Raw genomic sequence first — 20,913 nt, forward strand, 5'->3', positions numbered from 1 at the left:
GGAATTGGGGGGCTTTGTTATGAAGAAGTCTGTGATGGTGGGGAGTGTGTGATGGGGGGGGGGGGGTCTGTGATGGGAGCGTTGTGATGGGGGGAGTATGTGATGAGGGATCTGTGATGGGGAGATTTGTGATGGGGATCTGTGATTGGGGGGGCTTTGTGGAAGGGGGATCTATGATTAGGGGGAGTCTGTGATGGGGGGCTTTGTGATGGGGAGATCTATGATTAGGGGGAGTCTGTGATGGGGATTTGGGATTGGGGGGCTTTGTGATGGTGGAAGTCTGTGATGGGGGATCTGTGATTGGGGGGTTTTGCGATAGGGGAAGTCTGTGATGGAGGGATCTGTGATGGAAAGGTCTCTGTGATTGAGAGTTGTCTGTGATGGAGGGATCTGTGATGGGAGAGGGGGGGGAGAGTCTGTGATGGAGAGGAATCTGTGATGGGGGATCTGTGATGGAGAGAAGTCTATGATGGGGGGCTCTGTGATGGAGAGGAGTCTGTGATGGGGTGGATCTGTGATGGAGAGGAGTCTATGATGGGTGGATCTGTGATGCAGAGGAGTCTATGATGGGGGTCTCTGTGATGGAGATGAATCTATGATGGGGTGCTCTGTGATGGAGAGGAGTTTGTGATGGGGGGTCTGTGATGGAAAGGAGTCTGTGATGGGGGGAGTCTGTGACGGAGAGGAATCTGTGATGGGGGATCTGTGATGGAGAGGAGTCTATGATGGGGGACTCTGTGAAGAAGAGGAGTCTATGATGGGGTGCTCTGTGATGGAGAGGTGTCTATGATGGGGGACTCTGTGATGGAGAGGAGTCTGTGATGGGTGGGGTGGTCTGTGGTGGAGAGAAGTCTGTGATTGGGGGGGGGGGGGGGTCCGTGATGGAGAGGAGTTTGTGATAGGGGATCTGTGATGGGGAGGGGGGTCTGTGATGAGGGGATTCTGTGAAATACTAATAAGTTTATGTTGATTAAAATTGTTCTTTATTTTAAAGAGCCTATGGGTTTACTTCTTCTTTGTCTCCCTGCAAAGGTAAAGCATAATGGGCTACTATGCATCGCCCATTATGTCTCACTTACCTGACACAGGAGCCAGCGATGTCACCGCTGTCCCCTGTAGTACGGAGCGTCCATTTTCTTCCGGGTATCGCTGCTCCGGCCACTCACAGCGCTGGAGCAGCGATGACGTCACTCCCGCACATGCGCATGGGAGCTGCCACTAACGGCATATCGCTGCTAGCAGCGGCATGCTGCTAACGGCGATAGTGTGCCTGCACGCCACTGTCTACAGCGCATGCACCGTAGACAGCGGTGACTGTCTTTTGGTAAATATCTCCTAAACCATGTAGGTATTTCTTGGACCTACGGGTAAGGCTTAATCTAGGCTTACCTGTAGGTCAAAGTGGTTTCTAAGGGTTTACAACCACTTTAAATATTGTATTGTTTTTTCCTGTATTTTTTGTGCACTACAAATAAGGTATGTGCAGTGTGCATAGAAATTCGTTCATATTTTTTTCAAACTATAGTCCGGCTCCCCAACAGGGGATTTTACCCCCTTCCTGACCAGAGCACTTTTTGCGATTCGGCACTGCGTGGCTTTGACAATTGCGCGGTTGTGCAACGTTGTACCCAAATAAAATTGACGTCCTTTTTTTCCCATAAATAGAGCTTTCTTTTGGTAATATTTGATGGCCTCTGCAGTTTTTATTTTTTGCGCTAATACCAAAAAAAGAGCGACAATTTTGAAAAAAACTCAGGAGGCCTGGAGGATGTGTATTCTTCTACATATTTTTGGTAAACAAAATCGCAATATGCGTATATTGATTGGTTTGCACAAAATTGATAGCGTCTACAAAATAGGGGATAGTTTTATGCGATTTTTATTTTTAATTTGTTGTTATTAGTAATGGCAGCGATCTGCAATTTTTATCGGGACTGCGACATTATGGCGGACAGATTGGACACTTTTGATACTATTTTGGGACCATTGTCATTTATACAGCGATCAGTGCTATAAAAATGCATTGATTACTGTGTAATTGACACTGGCAGTAAAGGAGTTAACCACTAGGGGCGGTGAAGGGGTTAAGTGTGTCCTAGGAAGTGAGTCTAACTGTGGGGGGGGGGGCTACACCTAACATGACAGTGATCACTGCTCTCGATAACATAGCAGTGATCTCTGTCCTGTCACTAGGCAGAACGGGGAAATGCTTTGTTTAAAAATGCATCTCCCCATTCTTCCTCTCTGTGACACGATCGCGGGGCACTGGGCGGACATCGAGTCCACGGGACCTGCAGTTATGGCCACACTGCTTCTTAAAGGGGACGTGCCTGTACGCCCTTTTGCCTACTAGTGCCATTCTGCCGACGTAAATCAGTGTGCGCTGGTTGTCAAGCGGTTAATATATACAGATCTGTTATGGTGTGTCTTCACCAGAATCAACTGACACGGGTCGATTTACTAAAACTAGAGAGTGCTAAATTTGGTGTCGTTTTGGATGGTAGCCAATCAGCTTCTAACTTCAGCTTGTTCAGTTAAGCTTTGACAAAAAAAAAAACTGTAAGCTGATTGGTTTTTATGCAGGTCTGCACCCAGGGCTGGTGCTTGACTATTGGGTGCCTAAAGGTGGGGTCTGATTGTGAGAGCGGACAGCAGGGCTTCTCCTCCATCCTGAGACATGGTGCCCACCCCACCCCCCCCCCCCCCACCACCACCCTAGCTGTCCTCTGACTCCCTGGTGGTGGGGATGTTATTCTTGCCTAGGGCCCGGGTGGCTACAGCCAGGTGCTGATTGTCAGAGTGGACTCACCAGGGCAGCAGAACTTCTCCTCCATCCTGAGACATGATGCCCACAACCCTTGCCGTCCCAGCTGTCCTCCACAGCAGCCGTGAAGGATGTCCTCCACGGATTGTCCAGCAGAGAGTCAGTCAGCCCCCCAGCCTTGTGTAGGGTGGCTGTTTCCAGCCCCTTGTGTTTCCCAGCCAGGCTAGTAGGGAAGCCGTGGTTGTGCCCCCTAGGCAGCAGTGCGCTCTAGGTGCATACCTCCCAACTTTTTGAGATGGGAATGAGGGACCCTTACTATCAAAAGTATGTAGGCATAGGATGTATGTAGGCATAGGACATACCCCCCCCCCCCCATGCCCCTTTAAAGGAGAATTAACCCACCAAAAAAAGATTAGTTAAACCCACAATGGCTTATTTTTTACCACTATTATTCATTTATATCGGATTTTGAAATTTACAAATGCAGCAATTTAGAATTTGGATGAAAGGTTTAGTACTGGGATACACTTTTTGAAAGATAAAAAGTGGATTTTATATACAACTAGATAGATCAAAAATGAGGGAAAAATGAGGAGGAAAGAGGGACATAGGGACTTTGATCGAAATCAGGGACAGTCCCTCAAAATCAGGGAGCTATGTAGCTGGCTGCCTAGTTTGCCCAGCGACAGCGCCGGCCCTGTCTGCACCAGATTTTGTATTCTCCAGTTGTAGTAAATCAACCCCACATACACTAGATACAGTATATTGATTGCACTTTTGACACATCAAATTATTGCATCATTTGTTTATATTTGTATATTATGTTACGCAATTATACAGATTTTAACAAAGATAATATTATTATTTATGTGATATGTTAATTATTTATATGATATGTTTTTCACATTATGGGTTTTTGCTTTATATGAGCGCTGCATGGATTTGGACATTTGATTATTGCTGGGGTGAATCACAGGGTGTGCCAGCTGACTTCCATTTTTATATATGGTTACCATGCAGTGCCAATTCAGTATATTTGTTAAGGACAACCACTGCACAACTTCTCAAACTTTTTTCATCAAGGCCCCATCTATATCACGCATGACATCTGGACCTCTTCTATATGCCATCAGAAATAAAAAAGTGTCGGGAGGGTTTATTTTAGGTTCTACATTTTAGATTTAATTGTATTAAAAAAATGTTAAACAGATTCAGTTAAGTAAAACTAAAAAATAAATAAATAAATAAATAAATAAAAGAAAACAGGTTGTAACATGAAAAACCCTTGTCTAAAAGTAATCAGTAAACCTTTTATTTAACACACTGCACATTAACAATTATCTATGCAAAACCTGAGCTGTCTGGTCTTATCCACACAGTGACTGGAGCAAAGTACAAGGCTACCCTTCATTCAGACTGGCACTCCTGCTTTTAAAGGAGTTGTAAACCCTAGTGGTTTTTCACCATAATGCATTCTATGCATTAAGGTGAAAAACCTTCTGTGGTGCAGCAGACCCCCAGAGCCCCCCTTTTACTTACCTGAACCCGATCGCTCCATCAACGGGGACAGGCACAGCAGCTCCAGCTGCTGTCCCGGGTCCTCAATGGATAGATTGATAGCAGCACAGGCATTGGCTACTGCTGCTATCAATCAAATCCAGTGACACAGGAGTCAGGGAGCAGGGACAAATTCTGTCTGTGTCAATGAATGCAACAGCAGGACTCCGGAGCACTCCCGCACGGGTGTCCCTTTGAAATACTGGTCTCTGAGGGGGCATTCGATGCGGGGAGGAGCCAGGAGCGCCACTGGGGGACCCCAGAACAGGAGGATCCGTGCCACTCTGTGCAAAACCCTTGCACAGAGGAGATAAGTATAACATGTTTGTCATTTTTTTTTTTAAACCTTTACAACCCCTGCGATCTCCCTGGCGGTATGATTATGTCAGAAATTTGGCGTTTTATATTGTAGGCCTGTAATTCTTAGTAATAACACACTTAAATCTGTCCAAACAAGAGTCTAGTAAACATTCCGTGCATGATAACGTTTGAAACACAAATTCATAAATTATAATCTAATAAATACCGTATTTATCGGGCAATTTAAGAGGGAAGTTTCAGAATTTTTTTTTTTTTTTAAATAAACCACTTTGAAGCAAAGTAATGGTCAGTGCCCATCAATGTAGCCTGATTAGTGCCCATCTGCAGCCTTAACCACTTTCAGACCGGACTAATTTGCTGGTCAAAGACCAGACCACTTTTTGCGATTCGGCACTGCGTCGCTTTAACTGACTATTGCGCGGTCGTGCGACGTGGCTCCCAAACAAAATTGACGTCCTTTTTTTCCCACAAATAGAGCTTTCTTTTGGTGGTATTTTATCACCCCTGCGGTTTTTATTTTTTGCGCTATAAACAAAAATAGAGCGACAATTTTGAAAAAAAAGCATTATTTTTTACTTTTTGTTATAATAAATATCCCCAAAAAATATATAAAAAAACATTTTTTTCCCTCAGTTAATGCCGATACGTATTCTTCTACATATTTTTGGTAAAAAAAAATCGCAATAAGCGATTATTGATTGGTTTGCGCAAAAGTTATAGCGTTTACAAAATAGGGATAGTTTTATAGCATTTTTATTAATAATTTTTTATTATTTTTTTTTTACTAGTAATGGCGGCAATCAGCGATTTTTATTTTGACTGCGACATTGTGGGGGACCCATCAGACATTTTTGACACATTTTTGGGACCATTGTCATTTATACAGTAATCACTGCTATATAAATGCAGTGATTCCTGTGTAAATGACACTGGCAGTGAAGGGGTTAACCAGTGGGTGGCAGTGTAGGGGTATCAGAGGAGACGATGGTCGGGTAGGTGAACGTCATTTCCGCCTAGTACGGAATGACGTCACTACCGGGACGGCTATGCATAAAAGGACACGCGGGGCCGGCGTTCATACACAGCGGTCCCACATAAGGCAAAAAATAATCACTATAGGGGTGAACAGGGTGTTTCCTCCCCTCCCTCTTTCTTACTCTGCATGATTGCGGGAAACCGTTTGAATTACTTACTTGTACTAGGAAATCGTTGGAAGGGACCACTTCATTTAAAGGTGACGGAACATCATATTTATGCATTCATTTTACCTTATCCTATCTCTAAGCACTTGCTTTCTTTTTCTCCACCACTTTTCATTACTCTTGTAGGCACTATCACTTTTATTTACAATCACTACCATGTATGGTTCAATATGTTTCTATAGTTCCTCACTATCTAATCCCTGACAGTCACTAATAAATGCTGTCTTCAATATTGGACTACCTACTGAATAAACTAGGCTATATCCCTTTACTATACACACATTTCTCTATACATATCCTTTTACAAAAATTCTAAAATATCCTTATTTTTCTATAAAGTGCACGGGGTACCAGAATCCTTACCACTATGTGATCTTTGGCTACAACACATCACAGACATTCACCTGAATTTCCCATGTGAAGCCTTAGGGCTCAACGCAAATTGAAGTGGTTTCACCAACTTAAATCTGTATTATTTTTAACCCCCTTGGGAAAACATTTTTTTCCCCCCCTTTTTTCAATCTTCTTGCTTCCTTTCTGGTTCTGTCCTCTCCTGGGGCATATCCACGAAGAAATGTAAGTAAATGCATATGAATATCAAGATATACAAAACAAAAATGTCATACTCGTTCCCATATTGTTTTCTACTCATGAGTTTCTCCACAAGAGAAAAAAAGGGAAAAAAAAAAAACCCTTTCCCTTTCCCCTCCCCCTTTTTTTTTTTCCCCATAGAACATTTTAGCACCTCGATAGATTGTATAAATAAATATGTAATGTATAAATGAACATATATATGATAATCTATGATTGTTTTTTAGTGATATATTGTATATATATATTTTTTTTTTCTTTTCTCTTTATATTGTAGAATATTGCTAAAAGCTCCTGAAGAAGCGTTATTCAAAAAAAGCGAAACATGTAGAGCACCAGAACATACTTAAGTTTCGGTTATATATTTGATATCCTCTACGTTTTATATATGTACAAACTGTTAGTTTTTGGATATGAATTCTGTCTAGACTGTATTAACCTTGACAGGATATCAAATGAGACTTAATGTGTATTTATAAGGAGAAAATTCTTTGTTTTCTTTTAAATTCTGATTGTTTATAATAATATTAATTCTCTCTTTTTTAAATAAATTTTTTTTTCTTGAATATGTCGGTTGTTTCTACAACTGTCTTTTGTGCCTAAAAAGTCCAATTGAACCTACACTTTTCTTTGAGGTCTTTTTTGTGAAGGTTCTTTTATTTTTATTTTTATCCCCAAATTCCCTATTTTCCTAAAAAAAAAATTCTCTCCAAAGTGTAGGGGTTAAGTGTTCCTAGGGATGTGTTACTAACTGTGGGGGGGTTGGGCTTTCATTTAGTGAGCACTGATCTCTGCTCCAATCACATGGAGCAGAGATCAGCGTCACTAGTTGCTAGGCAGAATGGAGAAATGTTGTTTACAACGGCACTTCTCCATTCGGCCGCTCCGTGAGACGATCGCGGGGATGCCCGCGGCGATCGAGTCCGCGGGTCCCGCGACCGGACTCACGGGGGTTCCGACCAGCGTAGGAGCGCGCCGCCGCCGGCGCGCTCCCGATGGCAGGGCGCCAAATTTAAAGGGGCGTACATGTACGCCCATTTGCCTGCCCGTGCCATTCTGTCGACGTACATCGTTGTGCGCTGGTCGGCAAGTGGTTAATGTAGCCTGATTAGTGCCCATCTGCAGCTTCAATGTAGCCTGATCTGTGCCCATCTGCAGCCTGATCTGCACCCATCTGCACCCTGATCTGCAGCCCATCTCCCATCAATACAGCGTGATTAATGCCCATCTGCAGCCTCACCAATTCTCATCAATGCAATGCAGGAAATCACCGAGCCGTCATCTCCTGTTTACTCGACTCTCAGTCGGCAGTCACACACAAAGTCCCGCCTCTGCCATCGTCATTGGACCAGCTCCTGTGATAGACAGAACACTGGTCCAATGCCAGTGGCAGAGGCGGGTCTGTGTGTGTGACGTGAGAGCCGAGTAAACAGGAGATTTTGGCTCAGTGAATTCCGTCGGCACTCGTCCCCCTCCTTCCCCTCCGAGGTACACTATCGGCGTATAACACACACCCGTGATTTGCCCCCTATTTTCAGTGGGAAAAAGTGTGTGTTATATGCCGATAAATATGGTAACTATAAATAATTATAAAAAATAATAATAAAATAAATTTCCTCACGATTCACTATCGCTCAATTCTGCAAGTGTTCTAATTTACTATCGCTGTTTTCTAGCTGATCTAAAACCACTTTTGACGTAAAGGGACACTGTTTGGTTGCCATGGACAATCTCAAGTTTCCAGAAAGAACAGTATGTATAATATAAAATTGTTTTATACAATAATAATAGGGCCCTAGGCGCTACCTCAAAGGGATGTTTTATTAGCTAGACCCGTGAGTTTATGGGGATCCTCTAAACCCTCTCTATTAGACGAGATCAATGACCCAGCCACAAAATCTCTTCCAGTAGTGAGAGTACACTAGTATGTCTTATCTAGCTACAGAATCTAATTGAGGCTACCAAGATTGTGTACAGTATTCCCCTATCTTGGGTGCATGTACAGTAGGCACTAAGAATAGAATAAAGTAAACATAAAAATAAAAATAACAGTAAACAGGGGAAAACCCCTCCGTGCTCTACATACACCCTATTATTATGAACTAAAGAGGTTCTTGGTGTAAAGTGGTTGGAGACCGAGACACTACATGCACGCAACCCCCCAGGGGGACAAAGATCTGGTTAGTGGGGACACAAAAGGGGACAAGCACGGAAGTCACTGGATCTGTTTGAATGAGCACCAAAGTCACTTCTTTTTGATCTGTTTGAAGATTTGTCATTAACTGATTGTGCACTTTTATAATTACCTTGACATTCATATTTTGCATAATTTGCACATTGCACTTTAGGTATATTTAGTATTTTACCCGGTATCATAAACATCCTTTTGAGGTAGCGCCTAGGGCCCTATTATTATTGTATAAAACAGTTGTATATCCACAGCCTTCAGGTGGGGGCTGAGGACTTGGAGGGCGGCAGCAACCTATCATACACCTTAAGCGGGGTTTTCCTAGCATTTTTTTATCTATAATATAAAATTGCATGCAGGGCATTGGACAAAGCACTAGGGACAAAAGAGAAGTGAAATTATTTCATACAGTAATGTAATATATAAGATAACATCGTACTGTATGTGTTATGAATTTTGTACTTTTTGAATTTGCCGAAAGGCTCCGCCTCCATTCATCGCAAAGCTCGCAGGGAGCGGAGCCTGGCACACAGAGGCATTGGGCGGAGGACACAGCTTGCGGACACAGCGGGGGGACATTGCAGGATCCTGGGGACAAGGTAAGTTACCTGGGCCAGGATCCTAAGATGCAATCCCAAGTGTGGCTCGGGGTTACCGCTAATGGTACTGAAATTTAACCCCAAGCCATACTCGGGAATACCGCCAGAGAGGTTGAGCTTTTCTAAACAGAGGAAGTCATCTGGGAAAAACAGTTTTTATCGTGTACCTGCTTTAAGCAGGTCTAGCTGCATTTAGGCACATTTTGTCATGTTTACATCAGGTCTGGGACACACAGAACTCTATTATCTCTGAGGCTTCATTCACTGGGGCAGCTGCCCAGGGCCCTATCATTACTATGGGGCTTAAAGCAGCTGCCTCATACTTGTCAACTATCCCAGTTTAAATTCCCTTTTCCCTTGAAATTTAGACCCATGTTGTGTCCTGATATCTCAGTGTGAAGTTCTGTTACTAATGCTGCCCAGCTCTGCCCTATTGCTGTGCCTACTAGCACATTATGACTTAAACTGCGCAAAGGCCCAATTTTTTATTTATTTTTTTGCTGCGGTTTACTTCCACTTTAACCACTTGCTTACTGGGCACTTAAACCCCCCTCAGTCCCAGACCAATTTTCAGCTTTCAGCGCTGATGCACTTTGAGTGACAATTGCGCGGTCATACAACACTGTACCCAAATGAAATTTTTATCATTTTTTTCCCACAAATAGAGCTTTCTTTTGGTGGTATTTAGTTACAGCTCGGAGTTTTATTTTTTGCTAAACAAACAAAAAAAGATGCAAAAAAAAAAAAAAAAAAAATCATGTTTTAATAGTTTGTTATAAAATTTTGCAAACGGGTCATTTTTCTCCTTCATTGAAGTGCGCTGATTAGGCGGCACTGATAGGCTGCATTGGTGGGCACTGATGGGCTGCATTGGTGGGCACTGATGGGCTGCATTGGTGGGCACTGATAGGCTGCACTGGTGGGCACTGATAGGCATAGTTAAGGCGGCACTAATAGGCACAGATAAGGCGGCACCGATGGGCACAGATAAGGCGGCACTGATGGGCAAAGATGGGCACAGATAAGATGGCACGGATGGGTGGCACGGATAAGTGGCACGGATGGGTGGCACGGATGGGCACTGATAGGTACCACAGATAGATGGGACTGATGGGCACTGATAGGTGGCACTGATAGGTGGCTCTGATAGATGGCACTGCTGGGCACTGATGGGCGGCACTGCTGGGCACTGATGGGCGGCACTGCTGGGCACTGATGGGCGGCACTGGGGTGCAGCACCTTTGAGGCAGATTTTGGGTGGCACTGTGGGTGGCACTGTGGGTGGCACTGTGGGCACTGCTGGGTGGCACTGTGGGCACTGCTGGGTGGCACTGTGGGCACTATGGGCACTGCTGGGTGGCACTGACAGGGGGGCACTTACTTTATTTCAGGATGGCACTGCGGGTGGCAGGTGGGCACTGGCAGGGGGCAGGTGTCCGCTTGAATTGTTGGCCGTGATCGGGACTGATGTCCCGAACACGCCCGCCGGCGATCGGCTTTTTTTTTTTCTCCTCGCGCTGTCAGCGCGAGGAGGAATACTAGCCGATTACGGCTCCGTTTTATCACATGATCAGCTGTCATTGGCTGACAGCTGATCACGTGATAAGGGGTCGGGATCGACCCCTTACACGGATCGGTGATCAGGCGAGTCTCACGGACTCGCCGATCAGGGGGCGCGCAGGCCGCTCGTAACCGGGACGACGTCAATAGACGTAGTCCCGGCAATCTAGGTCCGCGCTAATGCCGTCATTCGGCAATAGCGCGGATCCCAAGTGGTTAAGGGTCACAGGATTCAGAGACTAGAGATTAGGTTGTAATGCAGCCTAGTGGAGAGTTCAGACACTGGCAAAAAAAAGAAGCAGTGACAAGTAGGCTTGTGCCATTCGTTTCGTAATGAATCGAAATTCGGCCGAATTTTGCATCTTTCGGACATTCGGATGCATCCGAATGTCCGAATAAAAAAATAACGAATAACAACAAATACGAAAGAAATATAACGAATGAATTCAAATGAATTCGACATGATTCGGTAATTCTTTAAAGATCTAATGAAACAAAAGGTCAGCTCAAAGTAAATCTTATAGTCCAATCAGCGCATTAATTTTGTGCCGGAGGATGGATTACTGGCGAAGTACATTCCTGAGAACTGAGTTAGAAGGGTGTTGTATTGTATTTGAGCCGAGGAGAAGAGACGTTGTCATTGTGTGTGTTAAAAGATTCAATAAACAAACAACTTTCCAAACTACGAATCATTATCGCGAATGTCTATACATACATAAATAGCGAATTTCAACGAATACGAACTAATGAATTTGACACTCTACGAATAATAACGAATTATCCGAAAACGTATTAACGTAACATAACGAATATAACAGAACGAAATGATGTATTTTACGAATGACAACGAACCGAAACTAAACAAAATTTTCTGTTGTGCACAAGTCTAGTGACAAGCCAGGTTTAACCTCAGTTTTGCAGAACAGCAGTACTAGGAGAAGTATCAGAAACCCAGAAGGCACTCCAGCAAGACAACAGTTAACACCAACAAGCACACATAACAAAACAACAGAACTAAGGGAAGCCAGCAGCTTGAAGAGCTATGTTAAAACCCTTTTACACTGAAAACTGCCCATAAAATTGCGAGTGCTTTTGCAGTGCTTTGCAGCGTTTTTCGGGCACTTTTTAGGTGCTTTTGAGGCGTTAGCTGTGCGCTTTTTTGAAGGTCACATCACTCAAAAGAACCATTTTGAGGTGCTTTTGAAGCACTTTTTTTCGTGCCCCTTTGAGACACTTCCAATTCATTTCAATGGAGAGGGGTGTTTTTGAAGCACTTTTTTGGCTCTTCAAACATGCTCAAAAGATGCTGCTTGCAGGATTTTTTTCACCGCCCCACCAGCGCACTGGCCCAGTGTGAAAGCATTCATACATCTTTTCAGGAGCATTTTTTAGCACAAAAGTGCCTAAAAAGCGCCTCAGTGTGAAAGGGGTCTAAGGTCATAGCCCAAGAGCTGCCATTAGATGAGGCCTGAACATCCACCTGGCAAAACTCGCTGCCTTTCTCACTGAGCCGAGGCCGAGTTGGCGCTAAAGAGCCCATGTTGCGTTGCTTCTCAAAAGCTTTTCAGGCACTTTGGAAGCGCTGCCCATTCAATTTCATTTCATGGATGCCACACAGTGCCCAAAATATGGCAATCAGTGCTCACAAATGGTGCCAGTCAGTGCCCATGACTAATGCCTGCCTGATGTCTCCTTATCAGTGCCCTCCATCAGTGTCCATCAGTGCCAATCCGTGCCCACCTATCAGTGCCCATCTATGCCACCTATCAGTGCAACCCATAAGTACCCATCATGCAGCCTTTCAGTGCCCAGTGCAGCCTATGAGTGCCCATCAGTGCCGCCTATAAGTGTCCATCAGTGCTGCATACCAATGCCACCTATCAGTGCCACCTATCATTGCCCATTAGTGCCGTCTATCGGTGCCCATCATCAGTGCCAGCTCATGAGTGCCACCTCATTGGTGCCACCTCATCGTTGCCACCTCATCAGTGCCCATCAGTGCAGCCTCATTGGTGCCAGTCAGTGAAGGAGTGAACTTACTTATTTACAAAATTTTATAACAGAAACAAAGAAAACCTTTTTTTTTTCCAACATTTTCCGTTTTTTTTAATTTGTTCTGCAAAAAGTAAAAACAACAGCAGTGATCAAATACCACCAAAAGAAATCTCTATTTGTGGGAACAACATTATATTTGTACAGTGTAGCATGACCACGCCATGTGAACTGTCATTCAAAGTGTGACAGCGCTGAAAGCTGAAAATTGGCCTGGGCAGGAAGGGGGTGTAAGTGCCTGGTATTAAAGTGGTTAAAGGTCACAAAAGGTCACTTAGCCCCCTACAACACCCAAAAGACACAAAACTGGTCTTGTTGGCTATTGCTACATTTGTGCTGTTTAAATTTTATCTTTTATCGTTTGTGCGTTATTAATGATTTATTAAAAATATATACCGCATATATAAAGGGCGCAAAATAAACAATTTAAAAATCAAATATAAAATATGCAATGTGTATCTGATTAATAAAGTGCACAATAAAATAAACCATCAAAAATGTCCATAATGATTGTATGTGAACAAATCTTCTTGTGTATGCTCCAACCACTGTGTCACTGAAAAGTCAACCTCACTTTGAACAGAGGCAAGGTAGCTGCTTGCATTCCTATGTAAGTAATTGTGCAGTATGCAGCAGCACAATACAACATGGTTTTAGCTTGTATTCAGCCAGGTTTATTGATGTTAGAAAAAGCCTGAACCGACTGGATACTATTCCAAATGCATTTTCAACAACCCTTTGGGCACAAGAGAGCCTGTAGTTTTAGATCCTCAGCTCTGGGGTAAGGTTCCTCATGGGAAAGGGCCTCATAAGTTGTTCCCCCAGAGCAAAGGCCTTATCTGCCACAAATACAAAATTGAGGCCCTAGACCAGGGGTAGGGAACCTTGGCTCTCCAACTGTTTTGAAACTACAACTCCCATGAGACATTGCAAGACCCTAGCATGACTGCTAGAGGCAGAGGCATGATGGGATTTGTAGTTTCAAAACAGCTGGAGAGCCGAGGTTCCCTACCCCTGCCCTAGACATTCTCCTCAGGAGGTCGCAAATGTAAGTTGCTATACTGTAGCTGACAGTAGAATTCGGTCTGTGCAATCACTCCTCCGTCCGAGTTGCTGCCGTTCTTCCCAACATCCAGGTACAGGAACTCAGAATATGCAGCGACTACCGCTAGCATTACTATACTGCAAAAAGCCCTTATAATTATAATAATAAGAGCCCGAGTTGGGTGGTGGAGCAATACAGACATGCTTTCCATCAATCGCCCCACCACAGCTGGGAAAATCCCATTGATGGTGGAATTGGGCTGCAACAGCCTGCCATTCCTGTGGGTTTGTAGGAAACTGTGGAGTCAAACAAGAAAAAAATAATTAGTACTTTTACACATAACATTGCAAGCAGATTTGACACAAAAACTGGCGGCCAACATAAGTATAACATTTATTTAAATGAGTATTTAAAAACAAAAGTATAAGGTCAAGGTATCAGATTCCTTACCCCCTCTGGTGGTCCATTGTAAGAATGTCATGGTGGGGGGGGGGATCCTCTCCACTTTCATGAGAGCCGAATGCCTAAATAATGTGTGATACTTTGGCCAGCCCCTCCTTACACTATTGGCAGCCCACTGGACAGGTAAGAAGTGTCATAATCCAAAAATATGGATACACACTGTCCAAATTGAAGCACATTTTTACATTCATAAATTACCTATCAAGATAATAGGAGACAAAAACTTTCAACAGTACCATTTGAAGGTATTCAGGCAGGCCCATGCACTGTATGCTTTGGTTAATTCAACCAGAAATATGATCACAAAAGAGGTGTAGCGTGTATGGGCTTTGCAAAGTCAGCAGAGTATTGTTATCGGCTGACTTAGCATTACATAGAATGAGATGTTAAAGGCTAAAACTTACTGCAATATAGTCCTTCTGCAGGACTTGGATAATGGCAGAACAGGTCTGGAATAATGATTCCCAGAGCCTGAGGGGAGATCCCAGTTGTGAACTTCAGATCCTGGATACTTCTCCCCGTCGACAAGTACCTTTGCTCGGGAGTAATGGCTTGCCGCATGCATGTGTCCTGTTTACTAATATAGGGGGTAAGCAATACCAATAGACGGTGAAATCAGAGGTCCGTCATCTGGAGATAATTCCTCAAATCATGAGGATTATTCTCCTGGAGCTCCCGTAGCAAAGGCATATGACAGAATTGGTCACGATTAAGCAAGCAATTCTTGGTCCAAGAATTCCTTCTCCTCCTGTTCCTGGACTGGACTTGGGTCAAAGCAATAACTCCAAGCCCAATAATAGCACGATCTCTCCGACGAGAATGCCACATGGCTAGTAGACAAACAGCCATTCAGAAACGAACTGACAAGCGCACACTGAAAATCAGAAAGGACCTGACAAGCACGACCTTAAAAACAGAAACAAACTGACAGACACATACTGAAAATCAGAAGTGAACTGAAAAGAACGCACTGAAAATCAGAAATGACCTGTCAAGCATGCCTTGAAAAACAGAAATGAACTGACAAGTAAGAGCTGAAAAACGTGAATCGACACTAATGCGAGATTAGCAGAAGGAGCCCAAAGGGTAGCGCATGACTATTGAACTTCCTTTTTATCGGCTCGTAGTACCTCTGGTACGTCACTACGTTCGTAATTGTTGGCCAACTATTGAGTGGCAGTGTGACAAGTATGATTGATCCCCTTTTAATGCATGCCAATATTCTGTTTGCTTTGTTAGCATGCCATTGCTGAGCCTATCATCTACTAGGACCCCCGGGTCCTTTTCCATCCTAGATTCCCCCAGAGGTTCTCCCCCAATGTATAGCTTGTATTCATATTTTTGCCACACAAATGCATTATTTTATATTTTTCTACATTAACCTCTTGAGATCAGCGCTATAGCCGAATGACGGGTACAGCGCGGACCTGCTTTGCCGGGACACGTCTATTGAAGTCTATTGAGGGGCACGAGTGGCCTGCGCGCCCCCTGAGGGGTACGAGCGGCCTGCGCGCCCCCTGAGGGGCCCGCGCGGCGCGCTCTGTGATCGGCGAGTCTATGAGACTTGCCTGATCACGGATCCGAGCAAGGGGTCGATCCCGACCCCTTACCACGTGATCAGCTGTCAGTCAATGGCAGCTGATCATGTGACAAAATAGAGCCGGTGTTCTGCCGTATAGAGTCCGGCCATCAAATGGTGTCCGCTCCGTACTGCGCATGCGCAGTACGGAGCAGACGAAGCTTCGGAAAATCTCCGAAACTGAACGGCGCCTGCACCGTGAGTGGAGGTGGTAGCCCCACCATCCAAGCGGACATAGGGTTGTGAATTTGAGAGGGCCCCTCGCGGGCGAGCTTCGTTCGCCACGCTTCGGGCTCGGCCTCGCTGCGCTCGGCTCTTTTTGATTCTAACTCTATGTCCACTTGGATAGTGGGGATAGAACCTGGACTCACGGCGCAGGCGCCGTTCATCCTCGGCACTTTTCGGAATCTGTGTTCCTGTGTACTGCGCATGCGCAGTACGCAGCGGACACTATCCGATGGAGGACGCTATTTGACAAGACACCGGTAATCGGCTATTTTTCCTCCTCGCGCTGACAGCGCGAGGAGAGAAAAAAAAAGGCCGATCATCGTATCAGTGCCCACCTGCCTCCTGCCAGTAACTCCCAGATAATTAAAAAAGTGCCACCCAGCAGTGCCCATAGTGCCACCCAGCAGTGCCATACATCAGTGCCCACAGTGCCATACATCAGTGCCCACAGTGCCACCTATCAGTGCCCACAATCTGCCTCAAAAACATTGCTGCACCTCAGTGCCACATATCCGTGCCCATCAGTGTCATCTACCAGTGCCCATCAGTGCCGCCCATCAGTGCCACCTATCAGAGCCACCTATCAGTGCTCATCAGTCCCATCTATCAGTGGTACCTATCAGTGCCCCTTAGTGCCACCCATCAGTGCCACCTATCAGTGCCCATCTTTGCCCATCAGTGCCGCCTTATCTGTGCCCATCAGTACTGTCTTATCTGTGCCTATCGGTGCCACCTTATCTGTGCCTATTAGTGTCGCCTTAACTGTGCCTATCAGTGCCCACCAGTGCCGCCTATCAGTGCCCACCAGTGCCGCCTCATCAGCGCATTTCAATGAAGGAGAAAAATTACCTGTTTGCAAAATTTTATAACAAACTATTAAACATGATTTTTTATTTTTTTTTGCATATTTTTTTGTTTGTTTAGCAAAAAATAAAACTCCGAGCTGTAATTAAATACCACCAAAAGAAAGCTCTATTTGTGGGAAAAAAATGATAAAAATTTCATTTGGGTACGGTGTTGTATGGCCGTGCAATTCTCATTCAAAGTGCATCAGCGCTGAAAGCTGAAAATTGGTCTGGGCAGGAGGGGGGTTTAAGTGCCCAGTAAGCAAGTGGTTAAACCTAATTTGCCATGTAGTTGCCCACCCCATTCATTTGTTCAGATCTTTTTGCAAGGTTTCCACATCCTGCGGAGAAGTTATTGCCCTGCTTAGCTTAGTATCGTCCACAAACACAAAGATCGAGCTGTTTACCCCATCCTCCAGGTTGTTTATAAAGAAATTAAATAGGATTGGTCCCAGCACAGAACCCTGGGGAACCCCACTACCCACCCCTGACCATTCCGTGTACTCCACATTTATCACCACCCACTGAACGCGCCCTTGTAGCCAGTTTTCAATCCATATACTCACCCTATGGTCCATGCCAACGGATCTTATTTTGTACAGTAAATGTTTATGAGGAACTGTGTCAAATGCTTTTGCAAAATCCAGATGCACCCCGTCTACTGGCCAGACTGTGGCCATTGGGAGTAGACATTTTCCTGGCCTCTGTGGGAGTAAACAATGCATCTTTGGAATTAGGGAAAAGAATAGTGCCATTTTGGTGTAAGTTTGAGGAATAGAGTCCCACTGTTGGTGTCAGTGGGAGAAATTGGGCCCCATTGTTGGTGTCAGTGGGAGGAATAGAGCCCCATTGTTGGTGTCAGTGGGAAGAACAGAGCCTCATTGTTGGTGTCAGTGGGAATAATGCCCCACTGTTGGTGTCAGTGGGAGGAATAGTTCCCCATTGTTGGTGTCAGTGGGAGGAATAATGCCCCATTGTTGGTGTCAGTGGGAGGAATAGTGCCCCATTGTTGGTGTCAGTGGGAAGAATAGTGCCCCATTGTTGGTGTCAGTGGGAGGAATAGATCCCTATTGGTGCCAGTGGGAGGAATAGTTCCCTATTGTTGGTGTTAGTGGGAAGAATAGAGTGTCAGTGGGAGGAATAGTTCCCTATTGTTGGTGTCAGTGGGAGGAATAGAGCCCCATTGTTGGTGTCAGTGGGAGGAATAATGCCCCATTGTTGGTGTCAGTGGGAGGAATAGTGCCCCATTGTTGGTGTCAGTGGGAAGAATAGTGCCCCATTGTTGGTGTCAGTGGGAGGAATAGATCCCTATTGGTGCCAGTGGGAGGAATAGTTCCCTATTGTTGGTGTCAGTGGGAAGAATAGAGCCCCATTGTTGGTGTCAGTGGGAGGAATAGAGCCCCATTGTTGGTGTCAGTGGGAGGAATAGTGCTCCATTGTTGGTGTCAAGCGGTCTGTTCCTGATTTCTGGACCGGGGTAGCCCCGTGAGGGATCCCGGTCACGGGAGCGTTTGTCACTCCCCAACATGCTTCGGTTGACTAACCCCAATAGACCCGCTTGGTCTGGGGTAAGGATCCGTCTGTTCCCGAGTCTTGGAACCGATTGGTCCGAGGCGCAGTAACTAAGGGAGGATTCAAGGTGCCCCGGGTATACTCTCGGCTTGGAGGGGCACCGCAGCTCGTGAAAGTGACTGGGGGAGGACTCTTCGGAGGAGGGCCAAGAAACTGGCATCCTGAGAAGTGCCTGTTGCTGAGTTGTGACTGACATTGACGAATTCACGCTTTTTCCAGTACTGTCAAGGAGACAGAGAACGTTCCAGGTACTGAGGAAAAAGATTCCTGTTCACTTTCAGTTACAACTTGTTCAAGGTCAGAGATTTCACAAGTTCTGAATCAAAGTGCTGATTGCCATAATCTCTGGCTAGAGATGTGTTCAGCCTTGAAGAGCCCAGCTGCAAGTGGCTACTCTCTGGGTGGTACTAGAGACTTTGTGATATTTGCAGTTCAAGGTGCCTGAGTTCTTCACCCTTGCCTTCTGTTCCCATACGTAACTGTGTTGAATGTTACCCTGCAAATAAAAACCTTTCAAAAGGACTTTATTGTCAGCATCTAAGGTTATTGGGTACGAACTCTGGGAACCCCTAGACGTGGAAGAACAAGCCAAGCGGAGGTAACCGGTAAGCCCAAAAGCAAAGGCCGCCCTGCCAAGGTTAAAGGCTACATACCCCATCATTGGTATCTGTGGCAGAAATAGTACCCCATCATTGGTATCAGTAGGGGGAATAGTTCCTCATTGTTGATGTCAATGTGAGGAATGGTGCCCCATCATTGGTATAATTTAGAGGAATAATGCCCCATTGTTGGTGTCAGTGGGAAGAATGGTGCAGTGGGTGGAAAAGTTCGGAGACCACTGCTCTAGAGATTAGTAAATTAGGTAAAGCTTCACTTTGCAAAAAATACCCAATTACATGCAAGGAAAATAAAATACATTTTTGCTTGCACATGATTGGATGAAGGAAGTCAGCAGAACTTCTGCTCATTTACTAAGCTCTGGAGGAACTTTGCAAAGTGCAGTCTTGTTTCCTTTTAGAAAACCAACCCCAGAATGTACCTGGAGCCCTGAACTCCTGTGTGCAGCTTTAGCAAAGTCATCATATTGGAGAACTATCAGAATGAATGCACAGAACCCTCAGAGCTGACATTCAAGTAAAGCTGAGGTCCCTCAGAGATCAGCAGGCGGTGGGCGTGCACTATAGGGACGGCCACTGTGTGTGCTCCTCCCTCCCGCAATCTCCTTCCCCGAGATCTGCAGGCGGCTGGGTAGACTGTGACTCCTGAGACCCGCACTTCTCTTATACGTTGTCATACAGCCGGAGACTGGTCACCATGGAAACTGCGGCCGCCGGGAAGGTGAGCACACCGCCAGCACGCACACACCCGCACTGCACGCGGCACTGTGCTCGCTCCACGTGGGCGCTCAGCCTTTGGCAGCTGGATTTGGCGCCACTGGAGGGGAAGCGTGCCGTGTGCAGGAAGCGCCCATCACCCTCAGAGCTCTCTAATATGAGGGGACACAGAGATCACCTCACCACCGCCATTCTCATGGCAAGATGGGCTCTTATTATTCTCAGCACAAAGTCATTGATTAGTAAAAGTTGGTGTGGGGAGAGGTGTGTTGTCCATGGTAACCACATTCCAAGAATTCCTGTGATAGGCAGCAGTTGGTGATTGCTATGGGTAACAGCACAGTTTTTGCTTTGACGTGTTTCTGCTTGGGGCTGGTTTACACCAGAATCGCACAGGAACGCAACATTTCCTGCAGCTTCTGGTACGATTTCATTCAGCCTATTCATTTGAACAGGCTGAGATCGCACAGAAAATAGTGCGTCCTAAAACACGCCGCAGTACCATCCGATCTGGTGCCCGCAAACGCACTGCATTTGGGGCGCTGCTGGCAATGTATTGGCACCCGCAGTAGATCACAAAGGCAGTGTGTTTTGAACGCGGTGCCCGGAACGCACCTTTCTGCACCAGTCCTCGCCACCCGATTCCAGAATGACAACAAAAGCCGGTTCATGCCGGAAATGTGCGTTCAAAACGCACTGCCTTTGTGATCCATTGTGGGTGCCCATACATTAACAGCACCCCAAATGCAGTGCATTTGTGGGCACCAGATGGCATAGTACTGCAGTACCAAGCGATTTGGTGTGGCACATTTGTCACAAGTAGTGCCCTGCTTTTGTGAGGTCCGACCCAATGAAATAAATGAGCTGAAAATCACACTGCAGAGGAATGCGCGCCGCGTTCCTGTGCGATTCTGGTGTGAACCCCCGGGCTTTAGGCCTGGTCACACCTACGTGTTTTTTGGTGCTTTTTTTTTTTCCAGAAACGCACTATAGTCCATTTAACCCTTTAACGTT

At 45.4% G+C, this 20,913-nt stretch overlaps 1 protein-coding gene across 1 annotated transcript in view; it reads left to right on the top strand.

Moving 5' to 3' along the window:
* Positions 1 to 19,749: 19,749 nt before the first annotated feature.
* CDCA7L (cell division cycle associated 7 like) overlaps positions 19,750 to 20,913 on the top strand; it is a 41,315-nt gene continuing 40,151 nt past the window's right edge. Inside the window, exon 1 of the mRNA XM_077491238.1 lies at positions 19,750 to 19,903. Within this exon, the coding sequence (XP_077347364.1) occupies positions 19,880 to 19,903 (24 nt within the window). The 5' untranslated portion in view covers positions 19,750 to 19,879. The remainder of the gene's footprint in view (positions 19,904 to 20,913) is intronic.

This window comes from Lithobates pipiens, unplaced genomic scaffold (assembly GCF_037356315.1).
Source record: "Lithobates pipiens isolate NorthernLeopardFrog02 unplaced genomic scaffold, aLitPip1_a1.2 Scaffold_19, whole genome shotgun sequence".
Classification (NCBI taxonomy): Eukaryota; Metazoa; Chordata; class Amphibia; order Anura; family Ranidae; genus Lithobates; species Lithobates pipiens.